We start from the raw sequence: 14,908 nt of genomic DNA, 5'->3' as shown, positions 1-14,908 counted from the left end.
TGATTTGTGATGACCTGTTTAGGGTGCGTCGGGGCCAACAGGCTTCCGATGAATATCAAAATTCATTTTGAACTTTAGACTAAAAGATTTAACAACAATTTAATTGTAAATCGAAGTGTTGAAAGAGTTGAAAAATGAAGGCTTATGGTTTAATTCTGAAGAATAGCAGTTTATGCTACTCGTTGCAAAAAGAAGATTTTTTTTCTTGAGTCGTACATTTATCGAACGAGGTTTACCGAGTTGGATAATTACGAAGAGTGCTGAAAAAATCAAGTTTGAACAACATTTTTTGAAATTCTGAAAACGTTTTTTGAATGGAGTTTGATGTCCCATATGTAATTTCGTCAATTTTGAAGTAATAATGCAGTTTGTTTCGAAATCATGAAAACTAGCAGAAAAACCCATAAAATTTAGTACTTTGTTCTAGAAAACCGGAGAAAATCCACGTTTTCGTGAACACGTAGCCTTATGGTCGGGACAAATTTGACATGCTTTTTTCTCGACTTGCTGTTTTTACATATGGGACAGACTCGATTAGAGCGGCAGTTCAGTGCTGAAAAATAGAACTTTTCAGAACTGGTATTGAAAGGTATTAATTTTCCATTCTTTAATTTCTGGTAGAGAAAAGTATGTTGTTTCGTCGTTCGAGAATGACTGGGAATGTAAGTAGTTTCACGACGGAATTGCAAAAAGTTTTTTTTTCAATAAATTTGTTAGAGGCTGTGTCACACCAACCAGTTGTCAACAAAGTCGTTGCATCATTTTTGAAAAAAATATCTCAAAATTTTAAACCAGGGGTAACATAATCTAAAATCTATTCTATTGCAATGATTAATAATAATTAATAAATTTTCAAATATTTCATAAAAAATACATTTAAAAAATCCTAACTTTGAGACCTCATTTTGCAACTATGCATTATTATAAAAGCAAACGATTTTGAATTACAGCAATTCAACATGAAATGCTGAAATGTGAAATTAAAAAAAAAGTTTTTTCAAGGGTAACTTTTTTAATGGTCCTAATAAATACATATAATTGCCCAAGACACTATTTAAACCAGGTTTTTATATACTCACACGCAAATTGTGTATGACAAAAAAGTATGGAGTTGTATGAAAAAAAAACCTCTCTCTTTCGCAAATCGACTTTCCATTGTATTTTTTTATGAACTTTGGAAAGGAATTTTCTGATCAATAAGGTGTTTTATACACACCAAAAAAGTGGCGAAATTCTTGGAATTTTTGGTTTTGTAGGAGCAAAAACTTAATAAAAATAAGTAAATAAAAAAATAAAATAAAAATAAATTGTTCGCTCTACAGCATTGCCTTGGCGTTCTCGATTGCGAGATTCTTACTCAAAACTAGGTGTCCGAAGGCTTCTGGGATCGAACTCAGGCCGACTGGGTGAGAGGCAACCACGCTTACCCCTACACCACGGGTCCCGGCTCAATAAAATTAAGTAATTTGCAAAAAGTAAGATGTAATTTGAAACAAATCTTTCAAAACTGGATTCATATTAGGACATGATTATGTTTTTTGTTGGGTTTTTTTTTCAGTTTTAAATCAACTGTTACGTAAAGCAAAACAATTGTTTGCACACAAAACAAAAATCATTTCGATGCAGTTGTCGTTTTTCCCTCTCTTTCGGGCCAACCATATCTGCATTCGACACACATCACGCGCCAACTGAAAATTACCCTTTTCTCTCTCTCTCTCTCTCTCCCGCCGTTATTTCAGCACTTTCCCAAACAACAAAGTGACATCAGATACGGCGCGGCAATCATAACAAAACACATTTTTCATTTTGTTTCGGCCTTTTTTTTTGTTTTGTTTCATTGCATGCTTTTACGAGCGCGTTGAGCTTTTCCGCACACAAATGCGTCATAAGCTCTCATTTTGGACACTTTTCTTGTAATTCATTACGTACGCGAGATTTTGATTGCATAGGGAGAGTTGGGCAAAATGGCAATTTGGCAGTGATTTGATTTTCTCAGGTGGCGAAACGATATTGCCAAAAAAAAACAAACACTCACCATTGATTGCAAATTAATTTGCTCACAGTTGGTTAGCAAGACAAGCAAAACCTTTCAGGTTTCAATTTTGTGTCGAAAAAGTGCCCAAACCTAATGAATAGTTTTTGTCTTGAATACAAATTCAATGGCTATTAATCACTCAAGCGTGCACAACAGCACAAAGCCGACGTCAGTCAGAGATGAATATCCAAACTTCATCAATTGTTTGAATTGCTGTGCGTGGGATGAAAATTTTGTTGACACACAATTTTCATTAAAAACGTGTTATGGTTACATGCTCCCCTTATCACCCGAAGGTTGTGTAGTGTGAAAATTATCGGGCAATTATTTCAAAGAAAGCTTCAACCTTCGCAGTTCATTCTTAGAAGACAATGTAACAATGACGAAGAGTTTAGAAAAAATCACCGCCTGACATGTGAAAACATCCAATCAACACAGTCTATTCACCAGAACGTCTAAGCCGCCGCCATTTCTCGTGACCTCGGTGTTAAAACCACCGGTTGTAGGTACAATTGTTAGCCCATGCGCGAACATAAATGCTCAGCAGCAGCACGTGCAAATTTCACATGACATTGCACATATCCCGGTGGTGTGCATGAATGCTCATGGAGCCATGTTTTGAAGAAAAATGAAAGATGCCCGCCTGCGCCCGAGAGTGAAAACTCAAACAATGCGGAAAATGAAGTTACAATTCGTTCCCTTTTTTCCCCTCCCCGCACCCTTTGCGAGAGATAATGTGTTTCTTTGAGTGCGCGCGGTTTTCACATTAACAATTTTTATGCATTTTGGTCGGTGGTTGTCTGCATTTCCCCTTTTTTAAACCACCACACTCGTGTGTTTGTGTGCTTGTTTGGAAAAGGCCACTTTTATGTTATTATTTGGATTTTATATAGAAAAGCCATGCACATGTGGAGAGTAAATTTTAGCTTTATTTTTTTATGCACCGCTGGATGCGTTTACAAGCAAAGCCATGAGTGCATGCTGGCTCCACGTTGATCGCAAAGGAAGCTTGTTTGTGTTTTGCATTTAAAAACAACAAGCCCAATCGCATTTTATTGCCATAATCCCACATATGGACCCGACTGGTGGTCATTGCGGTGGAAAAACGATTAGATGACCAAATTGATTGCGGTTTTTATAAATTCCCCACTGTTTGCAAATCAAAGTGAAGGGTTGATAAAAAAAAATATGACGAAATCAAACGATATTAAATTCACTGTCATGGACGGTTACGTGCTATCAACAAAAACACACACACACAAACAAGCACTCACTAATGACACCCTTATCAAAACTGATAACTCACCATTTACACTCACTTTAGTGTCAGCCTGATTCATCTAATCATCAAACGACAATGAAATTATGAAGGACAGTGTCAAGTTTTCCATCATTTGGAATCTTCTGTAAAGTCCTACATTGGTACATGCCAACGGAACAACATAGCGCAATTATCTGTAACATTCGTGACATATATTGCCTTTGTTGCAAAGATTGGGAACGAACCAAAGTGACAGTTGACGATAAGACGTTTTTGGTCTGTTTTGGTCATTTTCGTTTCGATTGGTTCTTATCTATGTTGGAACGTCAAGTCTGGTGTTTCAAGTCCGGCTAGACTCGTGTTGTAGAGAATGTAATAAGATAGTTATTTATTTTATTCTTCTTTAAAATTCCATTTCCTTGCTGTTTCCCGAGCATGGAAAAATAACGAAAAAAAGAAAATAATAAAAAAAAGTCTTACAGAAAACTCCATTGTTTTTTATTCTATTAATGAGATATTCTAACGGAAAGATGTTATTCATTTGCCCTTGGAATAGCAAATTTTGGTGTTGCTTCGGTCTGTTCCGTACTTTTTTTGTATGATTTTATGGTACTGGACAACCAAGGGCACTTTTTGATGTTCAGTCAACCGGTGTGAATCGGGATTACAGTCTAAATAGAGACAGCAGTTTTTAAGGCATTTAATAGTTTGAAACTTGGAAAACGATGTACTATTTTTGTTGTCTGTTCGATCCAAAACCAATAGAAAATATCAAAATATTGTTCAGTAACAAGGCAGCTGTCCCGATTCGCCCAAAACACTATGTTTTAAGACCCCTTTATCATTCGCACTAGGGTGACTAAAAGAAAAAAAGGTTTTAAGAAATACCCTCTAGCTCGATTCCTTAGGCAAAATTAAGGATCTGTGTAAATTTTTAGCGAAATCATTTAAAGTTTAGAGGTCGCTTTACTGCCCTTTTTCGCATAAATGTTCAGCATGCTGAGAAAAAACACAAAGCATGTTTGTCCCACACATAAGGCTACGTGTTATTAAGTTCATAAATTTTTGCGAAAAAAAAATTGGATTTTATTCAGATTTCTAGAACAAAGTACTGAATAGATTTGGTTTTTTCTGAAAGAGCATATGATTTTGATCCAAACTGCATCCATATCCGAGCATGGGCAAATAAAATGGGAAATGCGTGATAATACCTTTCTTTGGTATCCGTGCCAAATTTTGGTATTCCTGAACCCTTTAAAAATAATAGACATCACACCGTCTTTTCAGACTGAATTTACTAACTAAACGGGACAAACACAGAACACCCAGAGGAGATGGGCGGGAATCGAACCCGGGCCTCTTAGCACACATGAGGGATCGGCAGCCTAAGCCGCAAATCACCGCGCCACGGGGTCCTCAAAATTGTCTTAAGGATTACGCAAGAGCAAAATTTTGTATCATACCAATTTATGATATTGTTTTGATATTGCAAAATTGCATCATTTGTCAATGAACGGATACCAAATTGAGGTATTTTTTGATATTACTGTATTACTCAAATTGATTTTGATTTTGAATTTTGACCAATTTGACAAGTTCTTTAATTTTGCGCTAAAATGATGTCTCAAAGCGAATGCTTTTATTGCAAACCGATTTCAAACTTTGATTTTTTAAATTAAGTAGGAGAAAATGACTTGATATTGTGGGAAATGTTCTAAGCCAGGATGCTAAATTTTTAAATTATTTTGGTATTACAGTATTTTATCAAATTCTTTTGAAACTGTGGACAAATATTGACCAATTTTGACAAGGTAATTATTTTTCGCTAAAATAACTTGAAACCTAAACATTTTAAAGTTGCTCTTTTGAATTATTGATATATCCAATAAGAAAGTTTGTAAAATCGTTGAAATTTATCTAAGTCGGGATAACTAAATACTCGATTTGGAGTCGATTCATTGCTTTATTGAATTATTTGGTGAACTCGACCTCTAGGCGGGCTTCGATCTAAAAAATCTTCAAAAATCATTTTTTGATCTTTACAAAGCATTGGTAAGAAGAACTTTTTAAATTTTAGAAAATTGTAAGGTAAGAAGTTTGACTTGTTTTATGCGACTTTGCCTATGTTTTTAAAAACGACAATTTTCTGGAGTCAACTTTGGCTTTGTTTTACACTAATATTTCTTATATTTTTTGTAAAATAAGGTATGTATTATTTTTGTAGACTGTGCCTCTACGCAATTTTCTGCAATTTAACCCTCTACAACCCAACCCCGCCTCTAGACGGGCTTCGATTTAAAAAATCGCCAAAAATCCATTTTTCAACCAATTTTTGATCTTTAAAAAGCATTAGAAAGAAGAACTTTTAAAATTTTGGAAAATTTTAGGGTTGGAAGTTTGACTTGTTTTATGTGACTTTGCCAATGCTTTTTAAAAATTTAATTTTTTTAGGGGTCAACTTTAGCTGTGTTTTTTACTAACATTTCCTATATTTTAACCCTCTAACGCCCAGAGCTGTTTGCTTATCGTAAAAATAGTAAATGGCTAAATTTTGGTACAATATTGCAGGAAATACTTTACTTTGACCCATAAACATCGAATTGGTGCAAAAAAGTTGAATTTGAAGTGGTGCACCAGAGCACCATCAGGAAGATGAGCAACTTTTTTTTAAATCACAAAATCTCGTTTTCTTCAAATCTATTGGTTCAGTTGTTTGAAAATGCTTCGAAATGTGTTAAAAACTACTTATTCTTTGCTGTAAGACCATATTTCTGAAGTATGAATTACAAATTCAAAAATCTCTGCATTTTCAGATTTCTTTGATTGGCTCATTCAAAACTCACAAACAACCATTTTCATGAAAAATAAGGAAAATAATAAAACCATCGGTCTAATAACAATGTTTTGTCTTGTTTATGAATAGTCAAAACGTTTATAAACTTTTGTTTTGGTAAAAATAAGCTTTTTCTGTAATTTAGAAAAAAGTGCTCCTAAATATTTAGTTGCTCATATGCCTAGGTGGTGCTCTGGTGCACCAAATGAAAAAGGTTGAAAAACACTCAAAATTGGTCCAAACTCACAATGTTATTCACAGGGGTTCTTGTCCAAGGTTCAAATGATAGCAAAACATTTTTTGTTTCATAAAATTTTGTGTTTGGTAATTTTTACGGGCTTTTGAAAACAGGTCTTATTTATTTCCCTAAAATTTGCCCATTTTTGTTTACATTTCGTACTGTAACTTTGCTTGTGCTTGACCAAATTTGATAAAATTTGGGGAGATGTTAGTATACATTCTACATGAACACCTGCAACTTAAAGCTCAATTAAAAGTTGAGTCAGTTCCGAGATATTTGAGTTCAAAGTTTTGGTGCTCTGGAGTAACCATGGGCGGAAGAGGGTTAAGTCAAAAGAAAGATGCAGTAATTTTTCTAGTGCCCCAGACTATGCCTCTACGCATTTATTTACAATTTAAATGATAATGGTTCCATTTTATAGCAGAAAATGTGAAAAACATGCAAAAAATTGAAAAAGTTACTGTAAAAACATGAAAAAATTAGATAGGCGAAATGTAATGATAGGAGGTGGTAGAGTAGGCCAAATACTACCAAAAACAAACATAAACTAAACAAGTTAAATGCAAATTAAAATACTAAAAATGAAACAAGAAAAACATAAAACAAGAGAAGTAAAAATTTTCGTAGAACAAAAGTTGCTCAAAATGACCTCCTGAACAAGGGAAAAATAAAAATTTTCGAAAAAAAAATTTGGGCAGTAGAGGGTTAAATTACAATGATATCGTTTTATAGCACAAAAAAAATTATAGCAAAACAAAATAATAAAAATGAAACAAGAAAAAACGATTATGTTTTGAGGGGAATTTCGCATGAAGATTTTTTTTTTACCGAGAGGGTTTTAAAAAAATGCTACGTCATTTGTGGATGACGTCTTATTAGCAGGAGAGCAAAAAGTATAGATGATTAATTTTTAATTTTAACATTTATTTGTTAGAATACATTTATTTGTAGAGGTTGAAGGTAAATTATGTTGACGAAAAGTTTGAATTGTAATTTCTGTTTTGTAATAGCTTAAGTTACCCTTTTGAATGGTTTAGAAATTTTGGAATTTTTATCATTAAAAACAGCTCGTATCCACCTCAACCATAATAGCACAGTGATCCAGATCGTAAAATTAAGTGGAAAATGGGCTTTCCGAAAAAAAAAATGCAGAAGTTTTGGAGCTTGGCGTCTTCGGAAGAGTTGTTGAATGGCGCAATTTTTGGTTTGGTTGAAAATTAGAGTGGTTCACGATTAGGGTGATTTTGAAAATGTAACTTTAAATGCTTCTACAAACAACACAAAGAAAACCATTTTTTGATTGATACATTCTGAATCAAGATTTGAATGTTTTTCTAAAACAAACATGGCCGCCAAATGGCCGATCTGGAATGATGCCTTCCAGAGCCTTAAAAATATATAGTAGGACAATTTTCGAATTTCGTTAGGGTGGTCTCATACACTTTTCCCTTGAAAATTAGACATCCCGAGCAGACGGAAATAACTTGGGAATAACATTCTTTGTTATTTGAAAATACTAGGCCAATAACATGTTATGTCATTTATAACAAGATTTGTTATTCGCCGTTATGATTTTTTTGTTATTGGATTGTTATTGTAATAACAGACTAATAACATTTTACGTTATTCTTCGAACAAATCTTTGTTATTATTTTTTGTTATTTTAACAACTAATCCGATCATCCCAATAACAGTTGGAGGTATTCTTCCATAACAAAAAATGTTAGTCCCAAGTTGTTCTGGCTTTCAATCAATATCAGGCCTATAACAAATTTTGTTATGATAACATAAACTGTTATTGAACTCTTATGCAAAAATTGATTTTTCAGAATATTCCATAACACTTTCTGTTATTTTAACAGTATTTGTTATTGAAATGGCATGAATTCAGTTATTACCGTCTGTTCGGGATTTTAAATGAAGATATCTCGAGTTTAAAGAAAAATGCCACTGAGATTTTTTCAGCGTTTGTAGTGCTATATCTCCCCATTCCCCGTTTGTAAGGTTTGCATGTCAGCTTTATTGCTTAATTTCTAAAGATATTTGCATTTGAACTCGATTTGGTAAACCTGAAACAGTGCACAAAAGCCTCTCAACACACACACATGTTGCAATAATGATCGAATTAGTAGCAATGAACTTGATCGTAGTTTCCCCAGCCAAGTTATATCTACAACAAAACAAATCAACTCTTCAAACGGTGCGCAACCCCTTAAAAAATACCCCGATTTCAAAATTGTGCCAGAAAATGAAACACACTCGAAACAAAACGCGCGCCCCAAGAAATCATCTCAACTCGTCTCAATTCCACTGTACAAACAAACAATTCGGTAGGCTACGCTCAGCAACTCGGCAATCGCATTCCATTCGCTATTGCAGCAATCAATCGAGCGGTAAGTTCATTCAGCGGCAAATCCCGCGACACCTGAGTAGCACCATCAAATCGCGAGGGTGTGGGTGTTTGTGATAAGATAAGGGCGACTGCGCGACTTACCTCGTCCATGGAGAAGTCGTAGCATTCGGAAATTTTCTGGTACAGCTCCTTGACGCTCGCGAAGCCCGTAATGAATCCGGTCGGACTGCCATGGGCGAGCTGGCAGTTGAAGACGAGCGTCGGTTTGGTAACGTTTCCGTTTCCGCTCAGATCGTCGATGTGGGGAGCGGTCGGCATCTCCGTTGGTGGGTTCTTCCCGTTGTAGTAGTTGTTGTTGTCGTAGTGGTGGTGACCCAGCTGCTGGTGGTGCTGGTTGTGGGGATCTTTCGTCATAGGGGGGGATGGGTTGGAGATTTTCGCACTCTTTTTGTTGAACAAAGGCATTTGGTTAGATTTTTTTTGTTGCTCGCACACGTGGAAGATATTAGGGTGCGTTCGTTGGTTGGAAATCCCGGAACCGGATGTGAAAGATTTTACAAATTAATCCAGATTTTTTTTTGTTGCTCGCAACTTAATCACACAAAACACACACACCAAACCACTGTACACACTCGCACACTCTGCGTGTGGATTAATCTTTTTCCTTTGATTTTCTTTTCGGGGGTGAAAAACGGTAAAATTCAGTGCACTGATTTTTCGGGAAATTTTTTAGCCAGATAACGAAGCCGAACACCTCATCATTTGCTGGTTCTCTCTCTGCTACTGCTGCTGCTGCTTCTCGCGTCAGACCCAGGCCAGGTACGAAACTCTCCGCGGCGAGTGGCCTCCAACACTTGTCGAGAACGGAACGGTGAAGTGCCCGCGAACTGCGCGAGGTGATAATTGGCTGTATTTTTATCTATCACCAGAGTGCACAAACACTCGCAACACACACTATTTCAACAAGCGCGCTGATAACAGGAACCACACCACCACGCAATTTTTGTAAGGAAAAAGCTGGAATTTAATATGTACACACTTGAAATTTAGCTTTGAAGAGTCGAGAAGTTGATTAACTTTTTTTCATTCCAATTTTCATCCACAAACAAACGTCACATTTTAGCCCAACCACCAAACACACACCTGGCACACTTGGATCGCCGCGGAAAATTCGCGCTTTTGCCAAACTTTTGAAAGCGCTTTCGCGGTGAATTACACGCGTTCACACTGAGAGGAAAGGAAAGACTTCTTTCTTCGACGGCTGCGGCAGCGAAACCAATTACAATTTCAATTCCCCGAACAACGGGAACAGGCTGGTGTATGAGAGTGAGAGCGCGCGATCTCTCGTGGACTTGAACTCTGTACTATACTGACGACGCGACGTCGAAGCCTCACGCGAGAAAGTTTTCAAAAACCTCAACGTCGAAACTAGGCTTAAGCTCAACACTCAAACGCGTCTCAAACCGTTATGTGACCATTGGCGCTGAATACGCCTCGGAAAAGTATAAGCTTGCAGGCGTGTGTGAGCACAGCTGGTGCAGGTTCTCTCTCGCGCTCGCTCTCAAGTTCCCCTTTGGATCGGCTCGTATTTTCCCTTTTTCCACGCAGAGAGAGAGCTCATGAAAGCATGCTCGCTGGTTGGTTGACCCTCATCGTGGCAGCGGAAATTGCTGGTTGCTGCGTTTGTGCTACATGCTTGTGAGCAAGAAAAAACTTACAAAAAAACCCGAGAGATAATGCTTTTATGTGGAAAAAGCAGCTGAGCGTACGCCAAGAAGAGTGTCAGAACTTCCGATTTGTACCTAGCATGGCATTGAGTGTGAGCAATTTGTCAGCAGGTACTATTGAGATAATGGAAGACGCATTTATCATTTTGTTGATGAAGAAATGGAGTGGATTTAATAAAACAACTTCTTTTAAAAAATAATTATTTCCTAAAAAAAAATGCAAAGTAATTCTTTTTGTTACATGTTTTGTTCCTGAACTGATTTATATTCTTCTCTATTTTTTATATTCAAACCAAAACAAATGTTTCTGGCCTGAACAGTAAAATTATCATAACATTGTTTCAAATTGAAGAAAAAAATACAAAAATTTAAAGTTCAGTCAATAAAAGTAACTTACAACAATACACAGGTTCACCCTAGCGTGCAAACAGAGCTTGTTTGATTACCCTAGCACGTAGCACCTGCATATAAAGCACGTGTTTGCACCCTTGCTTTGTGTGCAGTTTTTCTTCTAATAATAGTACATTTTGCCACATTTTTTTTAATGTGTCGTCTGATGACGAAAAAAATAATCTTTTGCTGTACATTATTTTTTGATAATGAACTGAACAAGAAGCTATTAATAGAACTCCCAACAATTCTTCAATCCCTCTCACATAACAAATTACCCCCAAACTATGCGAATGACCATATGGCACATCGGCAAGCAAATTACACCGGTATAGAACCCCCGTAATTACCAATTCGCAAGTGCGTTTGCAGTTTTTTTCGCAGTATTTGCTAGAACGCAAACAGCAGGGGGTTTTGACCTTGCGGCAGCAGTTTTTTTTTTCTTCGGGCCAGACTTACACACTTTCCTACATCCGTTCCTTCCGATCTAATAAAAATATATATTGCAATAATTTATGCAAACTCACGCCTCCCCATCCAGCTTGGCTCATTCAACTCCAAATTGAAATCAAGTCATTATCATCACGTGAGTGAAATTAAGAAGAACGCGTTCCTGCTCACAATAGCTAGGGTTACCCTAAACAGTGCGACAAACAAAGCACGCAATTCAAGGGGTTCATTATCCATTAAAAATGCGCAAGCCAAGCCAATTTCCGTTGACGGTGTGGAACGGAGAGTAGTGTGACAATGTGACATAGACGTAGCTGAGTTCGCGCGGAAGTGGACACGACGCAACGATAAAGATCAGTCTTGTTTGGACGGTTTAAAATAGATTGAAGATTACCCTGAAAATATTATTCCATAAACATGCAAATGATTCAAAAATTGCTGGTATAAAATTTCAAGTTTAATTATTATTGAGCTATTTTGATAGGCTCGGCTGATTTATTGTTCATAAAATTGCCTTTTACACATACTCAGATCGTTTTCAATGATTTTTGGGATCATCGTTGAGGTCAATTTCGATTTCAAATTTGATATTTAATCTAGTCTTACTTTTATTATTTTTTTAAGGATATATTCCAGGCAGGACTTTTTTTAATTAATTAAATTTCAAGCTGACTATATCCCGGTTAATATTTGTCCGCCTCCAAAGTTACAAAATAAAAGCTCTTTGATAACTTTGGAACAGAAATATTTTCAAAATTTCAAAAAAGTATGTCAAAATGTATGTCCTCTGGAAATGTTTGGTCACTATCCAAAAAAAAGTACAAGGGTACACAAAAAAAGAAACAGAATTAAAATTTATCAGTTTTATTAGCGTTCAATTAAAATTGAAGTTTGCCGTTCTAAAGAATATAAATAAATTGATATCTTTTATTATTTTTTTTAATTTCAGGGATAGAGTATTACAATCCAGACTGGATATTCCGAAGGCCATGGAAAATTTCACTTTGGATAATTTGGATATTAAATTATGGTCATGATTATAATTTGGTCAAATCCATATGTTCATAAGGAAAATTACCTATTTTTAGACCATTTCAAAAATTCAGCCTGATTTTAAAATTTTGAACTGAGCTTTTATTGAAAAGATCAGAAAAGTGTTTTAATTTTTAATATTGAAAATCGGAAACCTAATAGTTTCCGTGACATCGTCATTTGAAAATAACAGATTATTACAGGGACACTAAGAAAAATCTATTTTCATCGATTCGAACTTTTTGTGAAGCTGTACCTAAGAAAGTAAATGTCCAATTTCTAAAGTCTCAGAGAGAAAGTTGTTGGAAAGTTACTCAGCCCATAAATATTTGTTTTTGAGTAGCTTTAAAAAAAAGAAAACTAATCAAAAATTAATACCTAAAAGTGGTCATAACATAAAATGGTAAATTTTATCAATTTTTCGATTTGATTTTACTTCGATTGCAAATTCGATTATGTGAATAAAACAACGATTTTTTCTCCTAAACGACAGTTTACACCATCACTATGGCTCAAAATATGTATTTTTTTGTGTACCCTATAACATATAAAAAATATTCGAATATTAAAAAAAAAACTTATTTCGGGAATTCAACTTTTAGTAACAAAAAGTTAAATAAAAAAACTGGAGCAGCTGTGGCTGAATGGTTACAGTGTTCGCTTTGTAAGCGAATGGTTCTGGGTTTGATTCCCATCTGCTCTCATCGAGAAAGTTAAGGACATAGAAATACTTGAAATGCTGAATAGGGACCATCCACAAACCACGTGGACACTTTTTTGGAAATCTCAAACCCCCCCCCCCCCTCCATCGTGGACAATTTCCATACAAATAAAATCTTTTTTGTATGGAGCGTGGACAACCGCCAAACCCTCCCCCCCCTAAGGTGTCCACGTGGTTTATGGATGGTCCCATATGAACGAAAAATCAAAGTCGCTGGAGGCGGGGTTCGAACCCCCGTCCTTTGGATTGGTAAGCAAAAAAAAATGCTAACCACTAGGCCATGGCGACTTGGTGAGCCTAGACTGGAATTAGGAATACTGTTACAACCAACCCAACCCGCAACGCCTTTTTTTTCCTAGGGTTCTACCTCTCCAAATAACATTGAATCCAAAACCTCCCTACAAACATCTATACCACTAAGGTGACGTAGGGGTCCTTGAGCACTTTAGATAGGTGTTTACTAACGATCCTTCCCATCCCTGAGGATAGCTTGGACCCGGCCAGGACCCCTTTATGCCCTGGGTAGTATTACACACTCATCAAAAGATGAAGACATGGTATCTCCCATGTTAGATTATTGTTCCGGATGAGGGTCTAGTACAACCACACCAAACAGTGGGATAAGCGTTGTGGAGCCTTCCGGTTGTGGGGCGTCCTCCAAATGTTAATGCTAATGCTAATGCTAAAAAGTTAAATAAAAAAAACTGTTTTTTTCCGTGTCTCTATTTTTCCAAAATGACACCAAATCAACTTTTCCGAAGACGCCAAATCCTTTCTCAAGATACAGAATTACATACATTTACATACCCACTTTGGTCAGCCCCCAAAACTGCATGGAAAAACTAACGATGGAAAATGACTTCTTTTGACATAGGGAAGCATAGACAAAGTTTCATCCAAATAAAAAAAATAACATTTAAAAACCGCGAAAAAATTGTGTAGTCGTACGGATCAACTACTATTCTAAATATATTTTCCCATAATTGTTTTCCAATCTTTAGATCATTGAAAACAAATAATTTGGAAGTATTTAAATATTAATGTATTTTTATACATTAAAATAGCGCAACACAAAAAATTAGATTGGATTAGATTGGGTCATACAAAAATGCTGAATTTTGTAACTGAAATCGTGTTTTATTGGAATTTGTTTTTTTTTATATTCTTGTGTACACTCTGACACTAAAATTATGATATAACAAGGTTTTTCATACCTTCCTTTTTGAAAATCAAAATGTATGTATGAGCCTTATTTGCAACACAACTTTATAACTTGTTTAGTTAGGAACTGTTTAATTCTAAACTTTTATCAAAAATTCTGTTCAGTTCGCCAGATCCACAAATCTGATCTGGAAGGCAGGGCCGAAAGGTTGCACCCCTGTTTTAATACTTTCTGAAAAATGTGTTAAAAAATCATATCATCGTGAAATATTATTATCAAATTATTGTCCATATTTCTCAGTTACTCAAAAGATGTCTCTATTGATTTTCAAAAACAAATTTAAATAATAAAAATAGAAAATAAAATTATTGTTTCACATTTTGTGGAAAAAAAGTTACTTAAAAATTTAGCAAACTTTAGTGCTAGCTCAAGACAACTTACAACTTTGCACAAGACACTAAACCGATCGACAGCTGTCAAATTGACTGTCAATATGACTAAATGATGCATACTTCGTTCATTGATCATTCGGGAGCCCCCCAAAAAGGTTCAACCCAATCAAAAATATGCAGAATTTGCAAAAAAAAAACACCACAAAAGCACGACAACTTGCAAGTTTGCTCAAGACACTAAATCGATCGACAGCTGTCAAATTGACTGTCAAAATGACTAAATGATGCAAACTTCGTTCATTGATCATTCG

The 14,908-nt window shown here is 35.7% G+C and overlaps 1 protein-coding gene across 1 annotated transcript in view; it reads right to left on the bottom strand.

The window, feature by feature from the left end:
* The window catches only part of LOC120417805 (PDZ domain-containing protein GIPC3), a 32,529-nt gene extending 22,342 nt beyond the window's left edge, over positions 1-10,187 (bottom strand). The window contains exon 1 of the mRNA XM_039580003.2: positions 8,865-10,187. Within this exon, the coding sequence (XP_039435937.1) occupies positions 8,865-9,188 (324 nt within the window). The 5' untranslated portion in view covers positions 9,189-10,187. The remainder of the gene's footprint in view (positions 1-8,864) is intronic.
* Between the last annotated feature and the right edge of the window lie 4,721 nt (positions 10,188-14,908).

Source organism: Culex pipiens, chromosome 3 (assembly GCF_016801865.2).
Source record: "Culex pipiens pallens isolate TS chromosome 3, TS_CPP_V2, whole genome shotgun sequence".
Lineage (NCBI taxonomy): Eukaryota > Metazoa > Arthropoda > Insecta > Diptera > Culicidae > Culex > Culex pipiens.
The sequence above is the reverse complement of the archived record's forward strand: the minus strand, read 5'-3'. Positions and strand labels throughout refer to the sequence as shown.